The sequence below is a fragment of the Phaethon aethereus genome (assembly GCF_964289735.1).
Source record: "Phaethon aethereus genome assembly, chromosome: 11".
Classification (NCBI taxonomy): Eukaryota; Metazoa; Chordata; class Aves; order Phaethontiformes; family Phaethontidae; genus Phaethon; species Phaethon aethereus.
Genome location: NC_138587.1, coordinates 1,649,805 through 1,669,508, shown reverse-complemented (window position 1 = coordinate 1,669,508; position 19,704 = coordinate 1,649,805). Strand labels below are relative to the sequence as shown.

Sequence of the window (19,704 nt, the reverse complement as noted above, 5' to 3'; positions counted from 1 at the left end):
ATGTATGTTTTGTCTGTCTTTGAGACAATTGCCAGCATTGGCTTTTCCCAAGAGTTAACGAATTACAGGTCAGTCTGAATCCGGTGAAAAGTTACCCAACGTGGCTAATGTTAATCCTCCCGTGGCTTCTGGAGTTCCTTCACTCTACGCCAACCTGCAAAGGAGACGCGCTGTATTTCGTGGTGTGTAACCACGTATTTTTTCACGTGTGATCAACAATGGAACAAGTGGTGCAGAAGCTCCTATTCACAGACCATTTTTCATTTGCTCCTTCAGCAGAGGAGCTGCCCATCACCGCACGCCGCTGCCCAGGGGCTTGTGAACCTTCTGTCCGACTGTGCTTTGTGGAGGTTTGCACCGCCGTGCTCGTGGCTCGGGGGAGACAAAAAAGTGCTATAGCCATGCCTACCAAATAGACTCAGGTGACATCAATTCTTACGCATTATCTCGCAAGGTATAATATATATATTATATAATACAGATATGTAACTACTTTACTGTACAACCCGTTCTTCAATAGGAATTTAAATCGTGCAACTCATCATGGGGTTCCCTAAAGTCCACTGACAAGGTTGGTTGCGAGGTAGCAGCATCGCCATGCTAGCAAATGATCAGCATTTGCTGAGAATGGAATATTTGGGTTTTGCTCTACTTATTAACCATATATCTAATGTGACTTAAAAATAGTAAGATCTTTAAATTATCCTATTTTCTCTTAATTGAAAAGTGCATTTTTCCTCTAGGTTTTGGGGTTTTTTTTAAGTTGCTTTGAAGTACACCTAGCACAATTATCCTTCTGAAAATAACGGCAGGAAAAAAAATTAAATGGTGGTGATTTGTTGGCTCAAATCACAGAGCAGCAAGTGTGGTGTGTATTCAGCTCAGCCAGTGTATTTCAGACAATCGTAATAATTTCTCTGACAGTGTCCTTAGGAATGATACAGGGGAAAAAACAGAAAAAAACCCAAACAATTCTAGGAGCAGTGAGATTCCTCTGAGCATTCTCTGCTAATCTTTAAATTGGATGAAAATTTCACCTGCTGCGAGCTGGCACGGCTCCACTAATGCAGCGGAGGTGCACGGGTTTGCACCAGACGAAGTGAAACGCCCTCGGTTTTGCCCTCTGGGGGATCGTACCCCAGCCGTGCACGCGGGCCGGCACCTCGGGTAAGAGTTGTAAATACCCGCCGAATAAAAAATGGCGCGTGTGAGCGCGCTCCTGCCTTGCTGCGTGGAGCCGTGTCGGACTCTTTCCACTCCCTCGGCCCTGGCTGTGGGGGCTTTCCTTGGCCCGCGGCGCGGAGCGAAGGAGGGCAGTTCTGGTGCGCTCGGGGGGTCTGCGCCAGGATTCCGGCTCCGTGGGAGCAGTGGGGCTGTGGTCTGCAGTGCAGCCAGAAACGGCGCCTGGGGGCTCAGTCCTTCTGCCCGGTAAGGAATCGGTAGAAATTTGGCCTGCGACTTAACTCCATCCCTCTGTCAGTCAGCCTGCTTGTCTTGATCAATAGAAAATAATGATAAAAAATGTACTCTCTTTAATAAGGATCTATAGTCCTCCTTGAGAATGCAGAGGGATCATTAAAAAAATCAATGAGAATGTTGTTATTTGTTATTAAATCTGTAAAGGTTTAGAGTAATTCATATGGAATTCTATTACAGTTTTATCAAGACTTATTGATTTTATCTTATTAAGTTATAGAGCACTTTTCCCGGAGGTCAGTTAGCTTGGCACATTGGTAAGGTATACTCTTCCTCTCTCTGAGCCGTATGTACATTGTGGATCTTATGACTGAATATCCCCTTTGAAATGCTCTTTTAATTATGAGTAAAGCGAATACACATAGGTTTACAGGAAAACAGGTTTAGCTTGTATGTACCTAAAATCTAAGAGTATTTTCTGAATTTTCTTCTGACCCATCCACATGAATATTTTCTTTAAGAACTTTCAGCTCAGAAGTGCAGAAATTGTGCTGTCATTTCTAGAGACCATGCACAGAAACATTCGTAAGTCACTGGTTTGTCATCAATTAAGCAGAAGAGCTGTGGCGGGAGAGTTTCACTACATGATTTCCCTCTAATATGGGAAACCCAGGTTGAGTCCCTGCCTTAGCTTAAAAACAGCAGGAGGGGCTCGGGGGTCTCTGCCATCACAGGTTGACTCTTTTCCTGCAGCTTCTTGCAGTTTTATCCTGGAAAGTTCTCATTTCAGGCTGCAAAAACAATGTTACGGGCTGGACAAGCCATATGGAGTACATGGAATTGACTCAGATATTCCAGGTCGAGTATTTTGCAGTAGCCTGAAATACCCCACTGAGGTTTCCCTCTGTCCCATTCTGGTGCTTTGCTCGCAGGTTTCCGCGGTTTGGTTGCAGCCGTTCGGGTGCTGGCTTCCAACAGACGGCATTAATTTGGTATGGCTCGTTGCTTAGGGTTTGTCGTTACTCTGAAGCATCCTGATGTATCTGTTGCAGGAGAGACCGACTCATGTTTCCTAGTGAGGCTGCAGGTAAAACTTTATTTTGCTTTCAGGCTGTTTCTGGAAGACACCAGTACTTCCTTTTCTAGTTTGAGTGTTGGCGGTGATGTACATTGTGTCTTACGAGCAGTGGGCTTTGGATGCGAGTCATAAACAGTAGGCTTAGAATTAGGAAAATAGATATTCTAGTTGGGTCAGTAGTACACAAAGCTAATACATGGAGACAGATTGACCCCACTCCTAATCTTCTTTCTTATTTGAAAACATCTGTTTACATGCTGTCTATTTTTATCCCGCAGTGGATGGATTGCTATGCTAATTTGACGCTGCCATATGGTTTTCCTCTGACTCAGTTGCATTGTGTGGAGTGCCAGATTGAGTCAGTTGACCCACCTATTTCAGCGAGAGAAATTGTTGGCAATGGTGCAAGGAACTTTCTTCTCTCTTTCAACGGAATATGTATTTACTGTCATTTCTAACTGCAAAATCAAAAGGAACCATGTGATCATGCAATATAGAGAGATGGTTTAGTACCTGTAAGAGCTTGCTGCTTCTGTGCTTCCACCCTCTTTTGCAATGCTGGTACAAGCCGTAAAGCCAAGTAAAGGGACAAAATAGATATTCTGAGATTTGCATCCTCAATGGATTTGCAGTTGTCAGATGCCAGATAACTTACTTCTGAGCTTCTCGGTGTGCAATCAGCATTTTTCAAGTCCTCTTTATGATTAAGCTGCTTTATTCAGGTTTCAGATTTGCATAGTTTGAATACCTCAACAACCTTCTTAGAAAAAGGGAAAACTCTTTTGTAATGTGAACTTGAACTGGGATTGCAGTTCTGGAAGGTTACATGAAAAATACTGAATCTAAGCTGTCTCTGTAAGGAAAAGCTGTGATGTTGCTTATTGCAGGCTAAAGACAGATAACTAGAAAGACTTAGAAGAAGTACTTGGCACTAGTAACAGTGGTGAATGTCCTGCTATTCGAATAGGCTTGTTACAGAGAATGGGCACAGCCCCCTTGCTTCAGAGGGACTGTCAGATTTTGGGAAAGCCTGTAGAACTAATCAGGGATTTTGGCTGCCAGGAGTCTGTAACCCGGCTAAAGAGGTGGAACAGGGATTGCCTGTTTTCCTGGCACCTCTGGTGCAGAGGTGACAGACCTTTTCCGTGTTACATGCCAAGAATACTTGGCTGTGTCACTCCGTGTACTCCTTCCTTCTGTATTCTGAGAATACAGCTTCTGTCAGCCACGAAGAGAAAAAAAGACAAAAGACTTTGTGTAGGAGCGCGTAGACGTACACCGACATGTTTGTCCTCATGCAAATCTTTTGTTTGCCAAGCAAATCCAAAAGTATACTGGGATAGTAATAAAATAAAAATGTTGTTGTGGGAGGGTGCTGATGTCCGCTCGTCCCTGCTCTCGTGCTCCTGCGGACCCAGCAGTGTCTGTCGGGAGCGTTTTCACCCCGGCTGGGCGGGTGCTGACCCGAGTTTGGTGGGCATGATGGTGTTGGGTTGACGGTTGGATGTGATGATCTTAAAGGTCTTTTCCAACCTTAATGATTCTGTGATTCTCCCGGTCTCTTGTCGCACGTACTCTCGTGGGAGCTCCGGTCATTGCAGTAACGAAGGCCAGGTTTCTGCCATCGCGCCAGTACTTGGGATATCTGTCTATTGATCTGCAGTTGGTTGTGTGCACAGTGCTTTCTTTAGGGTCTAAGGAGTTATCTCAACTTCAAAAGAGAGTAACAGATGGAAGGGTGCTTAAATGCAGCAAGTGAAGCAGCGGTGCCCAGGGTAGTTAGTAACATCGTGTTCCTTTGATCTGAAGTTACCTTTGCTTATTGGGAAAGTAAGTATTTGTTTCAGAGTTCTGTATTGTATTGTGAGAAAATCCATTAAAATGAGCATGATCTTTGAAGGGGTATTGTCTGAACTGGTCAAGGATATTTGACTCAGTTTTGAATTACAGAGTTTGAAAACTTGATAGAGAAAGTCCCTACACTACGGCAGGTCTAATTTGTGATCAGAGTTTAATAAACTACATAATTTTGTAGTAGAGTTTTAAGGGTTTTTTTATTTGTCCTTCTGGCTTGTAAACCTCTAGATAGACCTTTTCTTTCATCACTATACACAGGCACGTGTGTGTATATACAGTGATTTACACTTCTGCAAAAAAAAATAAAGCCAAAGCAAAATGTGTTTCTCTTCTGGCGAGTTGGTGAGGTGATACAGAGAGATAGAACATGATTAAGAGCCGTATGAAAACTACGAACTAGTTGCTGCTACACATCTATTCAATAGCTGTTGCGTGGTTTCTTTCAGTGAATAGAGGACTATGTATTTTCAAAAAAAGAGAAGATTCAGGGGCTTCGGATATCTTTACTGCCCTTCAACTCGGCTGCTAAAGATTATAATTTTTTTCCCCATTATCTTAATACTGGAGTTGTATGTCATTTTTACTCTTGCAGTGCTGCAAGCTGTTTGTGGCTACCTGGCTTCAGTAACAAACTAAATCTCACAGGTCTAAGGAAGGAAACCTGGAAACCTTCCCCACACATACACTTCAGGACGTCTAATCCAGGCGTCTGGTAAATCACGGTGCTTCACAGTTACCTCTTAAAAGTTTTGCTCTCTGAGTTTATCTGTACCTTTGTGAGAGGAAATTAAGGGAAAAATATATGCTACAAAAACAATAACGTGTACTAATAACGTCCAGGTTAGATGAAACTGCCTTCTCTAGAGGTCTGGAGAGGTTAATTATAAATTTAGTTGTATTGAGCTCAGCCTAATATCAGCTGCATCATATAATTTATTTTCATTCCATATTGGTACTATCTAATCCATGTTTTTTTCCTTATAACATTTTTCATATATTAATCTCGGTTTTACATGTATTTTACCTAGCTTCATGCCTCACATCTAGTAGCAGAGTAATTTATTTGCAAGATGCAGCTGATTAGATAAAAGCTGCCACGGATTTCCTTTCTCTCCGCAGTCAGCTCGCGAGGCTAGAGGTGCAAACGTGTGCTGGATGTTGAAGAAGATATAAGCAGAGCGCTCGTTTTTCAGGCTGCAGTACCTCCCGTGCAGTGTGAGCCAGACTTCAGCTTTCTACCTGTCTCCTTCCCCAGGGTTCGATACCTATTTTACCTCTCGCACCTTGGAGAACAACAGAAGGAACGTGTGGTTCGCAGAGTACTGGGAGGAGAACTTCAACTGCAAGTTAACCATCAGTGGGTCAAAGAAGGAAGACACAGACCGTAAATGCACAGGTAACTTCACTTACTTCACCCTCCCCATGCTGCTGGACGCAGGCTGCAGTGGAATGACTGCACAGCTGATGTAAGGAAGCCTGACTGGAGGCAGATTGAAAAAATAAATTGAATTTTTGTAGGTTGTACAGAAAATGGAACAGCAGCATCAGCCTTGCCGGACAAGAGAAGTAGATGGAAAGAGTGAGAAAATACATTCTTCCATTTCTTCCTTTCTCTGGCTGTCCATCCAGCAGGAAAGTCAATATTTTCCACAGGACCCAGAAGTACTTTTGTTTGAGTGCAGGGTAGCTTGGAGGTCTTTTGTTAGTTTGTTTGAGAGGGAGAATATTTCCACAACTTGTGCCTTGTCACCCATCTGCAAATTGGCCACCCACTCTGTCAAAGCTCCATCTGCTCATGGTCATATACCAACCGTGTGTGTTTGAACTTCGCTTGTGAAGGAAACGCACCTGTAGGAAAGTATTAGCCCAGAGTGAAGTGTTTCCATTTTAGATAGTGCAAAATTGTTGATCAGATTTTTGTTCTCGCTAATGTTATTTAAGAAATTGTGGTTAAATAAATTTCTGCGGCCCCAACTCAGTAGCACAGAAAATGCGCTGTCTGCAGCGCATGAACTGAGGTTCATGACCGTTAGCAGCATCTTGTCTGACCTCAGGTATGTTCTGGTGGCTGACAGATGCACTCCTCTTTTCCTTTTACGAGCATTTACTGCACACCTTTTGAAATACCGTGTTTTCCAGGAATTCCTGTTTCTGATCACATGGAGATTCAAGGAGTTGTTTTTAGTTACAGAGATGCCCAGGTAACGATGGGGGTGGTTTCGTTTTTAACCGAGTTCTGCACTTCTCAGCACAACCGTCGCCGTGGTGCGGGGTGATACACTTCATTAAACGTGAAGAGTTTATTTTGAAAGGAAATGATGGGCGAGACGCGTGTTCTTGGAGTCAGTCAGACGTGGGCCTGACCAAGAGCTACCAGATGATCCGCAGGGACAATAGCAGCATTGCCACTTTAATGATCCTCTGCTGAATTAAGGTATTAGATTGAAGGTACCCGTCTAGAAAAAATATTTCTAAAACTCAAAAAATGTAGGGAGTCTGCCCTCGATCTGCCAGGTCCCTGGTGAGCCTGTGTTTGTGACGTGAAGGTCTGTAGCGTGGGGCTGGGGCGTCTGCGGAGGGCTTGAACTGCAGCGGATGAGCTTCAGCCAGAACGTGTCTCCTGGGATACAGGTGGTAAAGCCAACTGCTGCCGGATGTCCGCCTTGCCTCCCTTTGCCTTTCCCTCCCGCTCCTTTTAATTTTTCACAGCAGCAGTTTAAATGTGCTATGTTGAATAATTGCCTTGAATTTTGATCAAAGGAAATTAGTTCATAGGAGGATATGTTTTACTTCGTTTGAAAATTGATGAGAACCTTCCATATTTCATATCATCTGCTTTTGGTTTCAGCTCATGGATGGGAGTAGGAGTGTTGTGCATAGAAACGGTGCAGTTACCGCTGGGAATACACTGCTGTTAAATTTGGTGTTTGGAATCTTCCTCAAGGCTGGAATTTGACTAAAAATTGCTAAAAGATCTTGAGGATAATTTCTAAAAGTGTCTTACCACCCTTACTGTCCATGGCATTATTTTACTGCCATTGCTCACAGCCTGTGCCTTCTGATGTGACCATAAAAGCGGTGTTCTGCCTTCCCCTGGCATAGATTTGTTTTCGATGGCTATCTTACCCTGTCAAGCTGAAATACCGCATTATGGCTCAATATCTACCAAATGACGTGCCCTGACATCTTCCTTCGCTCTTCTACAAACTGAAGTAAATCGTGCATCAGAAAAAGCATTAGCTTTGAATTATATTGCTAGTACGAGAGTCCTAATGTCCCACTGATGTAATAACGTTATGAACTATCATCATCATTATTTTAAAATCTGATTGGTAATTTGTAATGCAGCGAGGCGCTAGGCCACAGGCTGTCGGTTCCTGTGCTGAGCACCAGCGCGAGGCGCGGGGGGCTCGCGCCGCGAGCCGAGACGTGCGCGCGCAGTGGGGAGCAGCTCGGTGCTCATGGCCACGGGCTGCGATCGCGAAGCAGAGCTTCTCCAAGGAGGCACCCTGGGGGCAACTGACCTCTTCATGTCGCAGCTTTCTGAAATATTTCTGACCGAGGAACTTCTACATTAGTGTCGTTTATATTTACTTAAGCGTGGAAAACTTTCCCTGATCGGGACGGATAAGATGTAGAATGAAAAAATATCTTTAGCCCACCCCACCTTATCTCTAGATCAGATTAAATGCAACGCGTCCCTGTAATTCATAAGCTGTTTCTAGCAATGGAAGTCTGCCAGTGCCGTGAGGTTCAGAGTTAGAGTTGGCGGACGATAAAACCAGTGTTTTGTGTGTGTGTTGTCGTGAACCAGGTTGCTCCTAAGTTTCGAAGCGGCGACTGAACTCAGACTTGCAGCGCTGGATTTAGCGGCGTTGCTGCGTTCTGCCTCCGTGCAGGCAGCCGCAGCGTGCGGCCAGCACCGGCGTGGGCGCTCCGTCCCCGCCCGTGGGTTCGGCGTGCGTCCCGCTCCACCCGGGGCGGCTGCGGCAGGAAGAGGCGCGCGGGGCGCGAGCGCTTCGGACGCGCAGAGGCGGCCGCCTGCGTTTGGAATGACCCGCCTCCGTGGCGGGTACCGCCACCCGAACACGGAATCGCGACACTTGACTGTTTTCACTTACTAAAACGTAGCTTTTAATTCGGATAGCTTTACACTCGAGGAGACTTCATGAAGTGATACAAGGGTGATGTCACCTTGGATGTCACTTATCAGAATGTAGATAGCTCAGAGAGCTTTTTCTAATTATCTGCAAGCGTAATCAGTCTGAAGGTACAGCCCAGATGATGGCTCAGACAATGACTTGCTCTAAAGAAAATGCTGGGAGAAAGCTCCCTGCAAGGTGAAGTGACAGAAATTCAGCTAAAGGGCTCATAAAAGAGGGACGGTTGCATTTAGAATTTAAATTGGAACGAGAGAAAATGCCTCGAATGGACCCAGATTCGCCTTCCCGGGCGGTGTGGAGGCAGGAAGAGGCAGGAGCCGTGTCTGGACTCCCCTGAATCCTCGTCCTGTGGGGATGATGCTGTGAGGGGGCTTGCCTGGGATTTTACTGGGCAGAGATTTGGTGGCTCAGAGAGGCCAAATCCCTTTTAGAATGTAGGGAGCATCAATCAGGAAAGGCTATTCTAAGGCTCTCTCATCTGAAAATGTTACAAGGTAGGATCAAAAGTCAGCGAAGGCCAGAGGTGTCTTGGATAAAAATAATAACAAAAATAAGGCACTCATTTGAGTATGCGCGTATACGCACACACTCGCTTCTACCGCTGGGGAGGGAATTCCTTGTGCTCCGATGTGCATCAGCGAGTTGAACACCAGATCAGTAAAGGTCCTGCCTCGCGTCTCAGCGAGCTTTGGGTACAACTGTTGGTTAGGGAGGGGAGAAAAGGCCACATTTCCATTTAGTAAGAGAGAAGGTTAAAGTAGCAACGGGTGTTATCTAGGATAATAAAGTTGTGCCACATGTGCCACACTTCCGTCAGAATTTCCCGTAACCACTTTTTTTTCTGAGAGGATTTACCCTTTGAAAGGAAAGAAGCAACACAGAGTGCCGAGAGCTGCGCTTGGTCCGGGGGGTTCTGAGAAATATCTCGTGAATCGGCAATGCCAGAAACCCAAGCCCAGGATTGGGCACGTCACCCCAAATGTGGCACTGCGCTGTGTTTCATGGCCATGGAAAAGGAGGAGTGGGGGAAGACAGCCCAGGTAATTTTTGCAAACCACTGTGGTTTGGTTTAAAATGATCCCAGTAGCTGGGAATTTCCATTTATTTATTTATTTGTTTGTTTAGAGGATAAGGAAGCTAATAGCAATACCCTTTCTTTTTTTCACCATCAGTCAAGATGGCTTGTACTATGAAGCCATATGTTAGGGAAAGAAAAATAATGAGAAACAAAAAACGTGGCAAATAGCAGAGCCTGCGGATATCAGAATATTATTTATAATTTGACTACAAAAAGTGATCTAGCGCATTAGTAGATTAGCAGAGTGCCATTTAGTATGGAAAGAAAAATAGTTTTCAAAATGCTATCCAAATTCCTCATCTCGGGAAACAATAAATTGTCTGAGATGTTTCAAGCAACTTAATGGCAGATGGCCAATATCGAAAGCATTTTTTTAAACAAATGCCAGGAGCCGTGGTGCGTGTGATTCACTTTTTATGAGGACAGCTTTTTGGTATTCATTAGGATGAATATCTATGGGGCTTGAGGGTGTCAGAAGACCTTAACTGTTCACAGTGCCATATAAATCACGTCAGGAAGAGTGGCTAAATTTAGACCGCTTCCCAGTGACGGTGTTGAGGGCTGTGAGTGCAGAAGGTGCTCCATCTCCAGCGCTGCTCGAGGTTTGGGCTGGCAGGTTTACACAAGCGGTGCGAGGGCGAAGCCGGAGCTCCGTCAGGAGGCTGCCCGGGGTTCACGGGCGGCAGGGCTGCACCGGCGGCGGCTCCCAGCTGTTCCAGCACCCTCTTCCGAGTCGCGGCCGCGCTTGTGGGTATCGCTGCCTCTGGGTCCTACAGAAAATCTCAAGAATTCCTCAGTAACAGCAGGTCTAGGAGGATCCAAACCATCCACAATCCATTTTCCTTTTGTCCAAGAATCTGCAGCTTGAAAATCCTTCTCTCTTGTTGCGGGTGCACTCAACGCCAGCGTACCTGTAAAGGCCTTTCTGAAGCTCCCTGGGGGCTGAGCGGTGCAGTCAGCTCCGTTTATTTATCAGTCAATTTTCTGTGCATCAAGATGAATTTTTTCTGCAGCTGTGCTTCATAAAGTTGGGGGCACCGTATTCTCTCTGTGCTTAACGCAAAGACAAGTTGACTGACTTGTATGCTCGGTGGTTGAGCCGCTAAGGCTGTGGAGGTCCAGGCTTTGTTGCTATCCCTCTTACTATATTTTTTTTTTTTTTTTTTTTTTTACAGAACAAGTTTGAAAAGCAAATAAGCAGGTTTTTTGTTTGTGGCTTTTGTGTTTTTTCTTTTTTCCAAATCTTGGCCAATGATATTAGACCTTTCTACCCGATCAAGTCCTTTTGTTAATGCCCACTCTCATCATCTATAGGAAGTCCTGCCTAGGCAGTAGTCCTAAACTGTAGTCTAGTCCTAAGCAGTGATTAGTCCAGGTGCTGACATATAGAAATACTTAACATAAGGCTGGCTGTCACGACTCGTGTGTACAAATTGTAAAATGATTTGCTTTAGGTCAAACAGTCAGCTCTGCTGCCCCTTCTCAGCTGCCACGGGACACGGCAGGATTTACATGCCTGCGACTCAGAGTGGATTTTCACCCAGGATTTTGTTGTGTGTGATTGATGACATAGGCAGGAGCAAAAAAGCTTTTGGTTAGCTCTTGTTACAGAGATTGCTCTGTGCATTTTCTCCTCCAGGCTCCAAGGTACGAAATGTGTGTTAATGCATGTGTGTGAAGGCATATAATATTTCAGTGCAGAAAGGGGAAAGACTAAAATTTATCTTCTTTTGCTTGCCCTGCAAGCTACAAATAAGGTTAAAGGGCAGACCAGGATGGGAAATTTATCTCTCAATGACATCCCATGCTCTGATACAGGTCTAGGTAGTTGTTTTCCTACTTTGCTAATATGGCCTGCCTCGTCCTGCCTTCTTTCTCAGGACACCTACAAAACGCTTCCTTGCTAGTGAGTGGCTGATCTGTATTTTTGTAACATGCTTCTATTGACAACTTCTGCTTTTTCTTTTCTTTCTGATGGTGATTGTCTTTCAAGTTATCTGTGATCTTGGATAAAGGTTCCCTCTCAAATTGCGGTGTTCGGGGAGGGGGGGGAATCCAAGATGCATCTCATGAATGAAACAATATGCTCTCCAATAAACTGCTTTTCACCAAGACCAGCTCCCATTTGGGTGACTTCTCGGACTTTTCTGGGCCAATACAGCTATAGCCGTAGCTCAGAGACAATAAGCCTGTGTGAGGATGCATGGTTAGCCAATGTTTGACTTAAATTTGAAACCCAGGATTTCTGTTCTTTTTCTAGATTGCATTGCATCTTATTTTGTAAATATTTCAACAATCTTCAGACTGCCTAAACATATCAATGCTAACACCCATGAGAGAGAAAATTTTTCAGAAAAGAAAAGTCAAATGTGACGTGCACAAGTTTAGGAGCAAACACGCCATGTTGGGCACTGGCTTGCGAGGTGACTGGCTATGTGCAACTCTTTCTAAACAAAATATTTTCCATATAATATCAAATTGTCCGAGTATGCATTGTAGTTTAATGATGTTTATGCTTTCATTTCAAAAAGTTAATTTCATTTAGTGTCATAGTACTTCAAAATATATATACCTGAAATTCCTAAAAGAACCTTGCAATGGTTGGCTCAACCAACATTAAACCAACCTTGAAGAGTTTATTCTTAAGGTGAACTGGTTTTATGGATTTCTAAACTATTTCAGAAATACATTTCTTAGAATCACTTTTATTTCTAGATTGCCAATGTTATTTGCCAACAAAGCTCCATGTTTCAATGTCTGTCTTTTTGCTATTTAGATACATATTCCTCTATTTGCAAACTGCATTTTTACCCAACTGCTCAAATATAAAGAGCCTTCAGTTTAGGCCTTCTAGTCTTTAATAAGTGCTGCTTCTATACATTTGCTTGATCGCTGGCTTCCCGGGCGATTATTGCTACAAGAAGCTTTCTTCATTTGCACGTCAGCAATACAAAGCTGTAAGGTGTCTGCGATTTACGTCGGTGTCGGCTAGCCTGGCGCTGATTCTCTTTATAACTGTGATACTTCAGCATTGGAATATAAATGAGACCTACTGCGTATGTTTTAATGGGAACGTTGAATGCGCAGAAAACGTCTCAGGTAAGAAAATCAGGTCAGTTTTCTAATCTAAAATCTATTCCCTTAGATACACACTTGAGAACAGAAACCATTACGGTGGGTTGAATCAGTGTGATTGAGAAAAAGAAAATCATTGTCTGACAGATGGAAGTGGATGTTGCTTCACAAAACTCATTGCATCAAGTCTTTCTGTAAACTGCTGAATTATTGTTATGATGATGATCCTTACTATATAATATTTTTATTTCTGGTATTGGAATAACAAATTTTCAGGAGGACTTTCTGCTGCATTATGCTCCTTTTGGTTTTTACTTTAATACTTCTGAGTGAAGACCACTTACAGTACAGGAATTTTTTTTTTCTCTCCTAGATGAGGAATTCATTGTAAGGCATTGTGAGAGCCTGCTTTCCAAAGTTCGACTGGAGAGTTTTAGCTGATTAGGCACAGTTAAAGCTGACTACATCTGCTCTCTGTGGGTTTCAGTGGTGGTACTAGGGTCAGTCAGTATAGCCCGATCTCTGTTTGTCTCTTTTATCTACTGTTGCAGATGTCTGACTGTGGGTTAAGTGTACAACTTCAGAAAAAAAGCATTTCTAGTTTAAAAAGGCTTCCCTGCTTGTTACTGGCGAAGAACAATTGGTCTGATTTCCAAATCTGTTGTGTAATATGGAGTTATCTCTCTTTGTCAGAGTTGCAGGAGGCTGTAGAGCTGTGCTGATACTGAAGGTTGCAGAGGAGCTTAGGGAGAGGTCTCGTTAGCCGTCAGGAATAAGGCAGAAATGGCACGCACCAGCATTAGGGAGGTGGGTGCTCTGCCCTTCCTGGGCTGTGCTGCTGCCCTGACTCTGCCAGCTCGCTGTAGCCTGAAGGAGATGGTGTTCAGGCTGAAATTTTATCCTAGCGAAGAAGGATGTTCTTGTGTGGTTAGCAGTAGAAACTTGAAAGTTCATCTGCTTTCCCCAGGAAGATCCATGGGGATTGGATTGATGGTCTTGAGATAAAGGCTTTTGTCTGTAACGAGATCTTCTGAATTAGGATGGGCTGGATAGATGACTGTAACTACATAGCTGTATTATTGGATCTTGTATTTCTTTGTAAAATGACAATAGATGATTCTATTGCAGAGAGGTCTGATTGTCATACTCCGCTTGTTTAAATTACAATATTTGCTCTAGCATATTGTTGAGTTTTTCTCAAGCTCTAGTACTCAGCTACTTTCAAATAAAGAGCTTACTTGAAGAAGCCTTCAGACTTTACACGTCCTGTGTGCACAGTAGTATCTACAACCATGAGTGAATATCCGAGGAGTAATAGCTCTGATATGTAGGATAGCCCTGGACGTACGTCCTTGTCTATTAAAGCTGGATCCTTTCGTTTTGTGCTATTGTGCATGTTTCTGGAGTGCCATGAGTACAGCCGTTGCAGCTGCACAGGCTGAGTCGCTGCACTGTGTGTAGCTGCAGGAGGCTTCAGTGTCGTTACGAAAGAGCGTGTATGGGCACTTACACGGTTATAGATTAATAATTGTAGCTGTTGCATCATGGACGTCTCTTTGCTCACAGGCATCAGGTTTCTAATGATGCTAAATATGCTGGAGATGGATGAAGAGTATATATTTTTCTGTCAGCACTTAACCAGCTGCTGAGTTCTAACTTGTACAAATAATAGCTGCTTGTTTGATACTGTGAGCATTCTGCAATCTTTAAATTAAATCTCTTGTTAATGATGACTATCAACTGGGTTCTCAGCAGTACTATTATGTAAGTTCGTTTGAAAATGTGTTTAATCCTTCAGAAACTGAACTAATGTCTGAATTCATCGAATGTAAGCACCAATGAAGTGGGATTTTGATGTCTGTCTGTCTGAATTATATGCCATAACAATTGTCCTTGCAACACTATACATCACAACATATCCCCTACATTATGTGATGATCAATGACGAGTCCAGAAAAAAATCGACTGAAGGAGAGATGTTGAGAAAATGTAATGTGAAAAATGATGTTGTCAGCTCCTTTTCCATACAAGGTGTTAAGCATTACCTTTATGGAGATGCAAAAAGAGTGACCAGGAGTTCTTGAACTTTCACTTCATTTCTATATCATCTGAAGGAGACTGTACAAGAGGACTTCTTTCTCTCTGTATTCTCACTCCTCTGGGTTTGGGGCTTTTTTTCCTCTCTTTGTTGCAGTGTGTTTCTCTTGTGAAGATTTGCCTGAAGCAAGAGACCTAGCTGCTCAGTCTCTTGGGAATCATGATGATGAGCACTTGAGACTCTAGTAGGAAGTGAGGTTAAATTATTTGTCATCACCTTCAAATAGATCTTTTGGAAGCAAAAAATGCTCATGTCAATAAATTGCCTTTCTGTTTCATCCTCATGACATCCCAAGGTACTCCATTTCAAATCCATAGTACAGAAGTGCATTCTCTTGAAATCACTTCGTGTGCATGTGTCGAGTGTCAGCTACTTCATTGCTGAAGAAAATAATGTTATTGCGTGGCTCCTGAAGATCACCAAGTTGAAAAAAAAAAAAAAAGAGGGGGGAAAAAAAAAGCAGCAACCTTTAAAGAACAGGGGCACGTGAGGACAGAAGTTTCACGCATCACAGCACAAATGGGGTTTATGTTTGCCTTCTGTGTTTTTTGGTGCCTTCCGATGGCACGGAAGACCGATGGCACCACACCACAGCATGGTTTCTTGCTGCAGCCAACACCTGACTTCACCTGTTGCTTCTTTCTCTTGCACCAAGCTTCGGTCCCCGGAGACCCCCATGATGTCCTAACACGGCTGGGCTGGGGGTTCAAGGCTGCCTCGTTGCCAAGAGGTGCAGGAGCACCAGTATTCCTGCGTTTATCCACAAGAAGCTAATGACTTTTGCGAGTTTCCTTCTCTTCCAGGTATAATTAAGAATTGAATTTGTATACGCCCATATATACAGGAGCTATTGCTGAAGCACGTGGTAAAACGTTCTGCTTGGCTTCTTTGGCTAAACCTAAGAGGGCAAAATAGTCACCACACTGATGTTGGAGTTGAAATTAAAATCGTGCCCATCACTTAGGTTTACCCCTATCTGAAAATGGACTTCGGCCCTGATTTGCTACACATTGGGTTACTATAATGGTAGTTTGATGTAAACTAGAGGGAACGGTCTGTTCAGTCAGGCCCATTAATTTGGCTGTTTTTAATTTTGTTTTTAGCGTCGAAGTCTGAAGACTATTTGACATATGAAAAATAAGACAATTGCTTTGCAGGTTCTTTGCTAGTTCAAATTTAGCCTAAACTTCTAATTGCAGATTACCTCTTTAAAAGGTAACTCAAGCTATGTGTATATGAAGGTAGCACACTCCTGTTCTAACTGTATAAATTCATGCATGTTTTCTGGGTGGGTAGTTAGATTTGACTCCATACCTGGACTTCACTGTACACAATTTCTTGATGTTTAATACTCAACTAAATGGCTGGGTTTGGTAGAGGAAAGCATTCTTGTCACTGCAAGTTCAATTAAGTTTTTCAGATCTTTATTATTTTCATACGTGGACACCGTTAACATTGCTCTTGGGTTTTTTAAGTGGATTTTGCTCAGGTTCCCTTCACAGATCTCTTCACTGCTAAAGGTTTTCTCTCTGCTGTGCATTGGCCCAGCCGCGCTTCTGGAACTTCATGTGCCTAATCAGTATTGTTTGCGTGCAGCGTTTCAGCCCCCGACTCACTTCCCTTGGCACGCATTTCTGCATCTCGTGGCATGGCTAATTTGGTTATGTGGCTGAGCTGAAAGCACCTGAAAGCATTTCCCTTGTCAGGGCCTGGAAACGTAATGAGTCTGTAACCGGTGAGAGGGGAGCGAAGCAGACCCACGGTGTGCGGGTCTTCGCAGGCTGGAAGCTCTCTTACCATGCTGAATGATTTTCAGGTTTTTGATGTTTCCAGTGTAGTTGAGATTTAAAATTGAGGAGGTCTTGTAGAGGGTATCTCCAAACATGATTCATAGGTTGAGCGGATCAAACGTCGATGGTGCAGTTTGGTAATCAAGGAGAGAAGCAAAAAAGGGGGAAAGTGTAGATAATTAAATATGCTCATATGGGAGTGGCATATATCTTTGCTTATCGTCAGGCAAATCACTTGTGGACATGTTTAGACATTCTTTGTGCTTGTGGGATTGCTGTAAGAAGGTGGTGACCTCTCTGTGCTTATTCACAATTCTGGTCCCCCACCTCTCTGCCCACAGAAGGAAAAGGATTGTTTGGGGCTGGTGGGTATTTGGTGGTGTGGGGCAGTTCCTCTTTTGGGTGTCTAATCTTTCAATGAATCCAGTATAGAAAATATGCTGCTATAGTGCAGAAATCATAGAAAGTGGAATTTTTCCTAGACATTTTTGACTTGTAACAAGTTAATTGAAGTCACTGGGTGTTAACTACACCCTCACTGTTGGATTGGGAGCCATGTTGTTGGACCGTATAGAGTGTGTGTGTGTATACACTGTTTATGTACACAAAAGTATGTATATATTTTATATATATTTATAAATCTATATATTAATAATATATTTAATAATTATACTTAAAATATACATTTACTATTTAAATACTTGTATGTCATAGATACATTTCTGGAGAGAGAGAGGAAGCATGATGCATATGTATTTATAGAAAGAGCTGCCAGCACCAGAACTCTGTAAACTTTCTAGATGAAGCCACCTTGAGGGTGGGAGAAGGGGTGAGATGTATGAGCAGAATGTCCTGCAAACTGCCTGGATCTCTTCGCCGAGCGTGACTTGCGGCTGGGGCTGCAGCTCCACTGTGCCTTTCTTTTACCAGCCGAAACCCCCTTGAACAGCTTCGCTCACAGGCTGGCCCGAAAACGCCTCGGCCTGGCGGGCAGCGCCCAGGGGCCAGGCTGGAGGGGACCTGGGCTGCTCCCGGCGGCAGCTCTCGGCAAGCCCGGTGCTGCCGTGGCGGCGGGGCTTGGGCTGGCTCTGGACAGCCGGGGCCGGCGCCGGTAAAGCTGCGTGGATTAGCGCAGGAGCGCGAGACGCAAACGGGTTAGTTATCGGCATCAACCAGCTCGCTTAACTTCACTCATCCCTGTTTCTAATTAAGGACGTTAACAAAGGAATTTTCCCACTTGTACCCTCCACCTGAGCCTGTGCCGTGACTGAAGGTCTCTCAAATGTTTGCGAGAGCGCTGGTTTCCTGGAGCTGCCGGCAGTGCCCGGCGCTGCGGGGCGGCGGCCGAGACCCGCGGGGGGTTAGAGAGAAGCGAGACGCTGCAGGTGGAACAAGTGGGACGTAGTGTTGCCGCCCCTGGAAAATAACAGATTGCACTTCTGCTGCTTCCATCGAGGCAGCTCAGAACGCTTCTCAAGCAGTAATTACGTTGCTTGAAACCCCGGCGAGCCAGGTAAGTATAATCACACATTTTGCGGCTGGGCAGGTTGAATCATGCAGATGTTACGTGGCCAATGTAAAACCAGAAGTTAGTGGACAATTTCAGAGAAAAAAAAAAAAAAAAAGAAAGAATCCTGATTCTTAACCTGTTGTGCCTTGCTTTAAGCTCTGAAAATACTGTTTGCCTCGCCGCTTAATCGCGGAGGCAGCCGGTTACCAGCTCACGCAGCCGTAAAAGCAAGCAGGCCGCCTTATCGCCTGGCTTCACAGTCCCGTTCCCAGGTGACACATTCATCTCAAGTCCCAGAGGGAGCGAATGGTTCAGGCACGAGCCTACCACAAAATATTTAGGTTCATCTCCTTTGTCACTGCTGTTGAGTTCTGCTGGCTCTGTGTGGTTGAATTACTGTGTTCTGATTTTCCATCTGCAAAGCACCGTTTCTGCCGCACGTTTCACGCCTTGGCCTGGCGGACGAGAGGGTCTCTGAGGCAGAGGTTTGTAGTTCCTGGGTGCCCTGGGTGCTGCCACGATCAAGAAATGACTTGCAAAGCGCTGCTTCCCCCCTGTTGCAGCTGGGATGACATTAAGCGTTTGGATTCCTGAAGTTCTCGCCTGCTAAAATATTTTAAAGGCAATCGGTGGATTCTGAGGGACATTTCGGTCTCTGCAGGTTGGGGAGAAGGGGGCTGCTCAGCAGTGTTAATGCAAACACCCTGAGCTTCCCGAGGTGGCCTTAATAGCAGGCGTGCTCGCTCGATTCTCTGGAGTGTCCCCTCGGTTGCGTCTGGGGCGGTTCTTTCTTCCCTCAATCTGGCTCTGTCTTTCAAGTAGAGACTGGGATTTGCAACAGAACAAAACATCAGACTTTAAAATACCAGCTGTACTTTATTTTAAATGCTTTCTGCTTTCAAAGACATGCTTTGGGAGCATACGGAGTCTGCCGTTTTCTCTCTATAAGACGGTCCCTGTAGGTTAGAGTTTCAAGTTTGTGATTATGGTAGGATTTGTTTCTCTGGATTATGGCAGAGTAGCTTGCAAGAAGAACTGTTGATGATTCTACTATCAAGAAAGAAGGTTTTGTTTTGGTTTAATTAGTAAAACCATAACTCAAAATGTTTTATTGTATTTGTGTTTGATATCAGGAAAATACTGTTCCTTATTGTCCTTCTCTGTGTGTGTGTATGTGTGTGCGTGTGTGTTTGGTTTTGACTTGCAGGGCAGGAGAGAATTGGCAAAGACTCGCACTATGAGCAGGAGGGGAAGGTCCAGTTCGTGATCGATGCTGTGTACGCCATGGCGCACGCGCTCCACCACATGAACAAGGACCTTTGTGCCGACTACCCGGGGGTCTGCCCCGAGATGGAGCACGCGGGAGGCAAAAAGCTGCTCAAGTACATACGCAGCGTTAACTTCAATGGTGAGCTGAGGCTGCTTCTTCGGTAGCATATTTACCCCTCTGGCTTTTTTCCATTTAATTTCACTTTTTTTTTTTTTTTTTTTTTGTTCAGTGCAGATCAAGACTTTTTTTATTGTTTCGCTAGAGTTTGTGGCAGAAGACCATGTTTATTTAGTAGCTATTTGAAAACGTCATGTTTTAGCCAAGGCAAATAGGCTACTACTGTCCAAAGACAGGAATCGCTGCTGCTGT

At 44.2% G+C, this 19,704-nt stretch overlaps 1 protein-coding gene across 2 annotated transcripts in view; it reads left to right on the top strand.

The window, feature by feature from the left end:
- GRM7 (glutamate metabotropic receptor 7) overlaps nucleotides 1–19,704 on the top strand; it is a gene marked incomplete at its 3' end in the record, with an annotated part of 304,230 nt that overhangs the window by 184,142 nt on the left and 100,384 nt on the right. For both annotated transcript variants that reach the window (XM_082004663.1, XM_082004662.1), the window contains exons 5-6: nucleotides 5,607–5,747; nucleotides 19,273–19,473. In XM_082004663.1, the coding sequence (XP_081860789.1) occupies nucleotides 5,607–5,747; nucleotides 19,273–19,473 (342 nt within the window). The remainder of the gene's footprint in view (nucleotides 1–5,606; nucleotides 5,748–19,272; nucleotides 19,474–19,704) is intronic.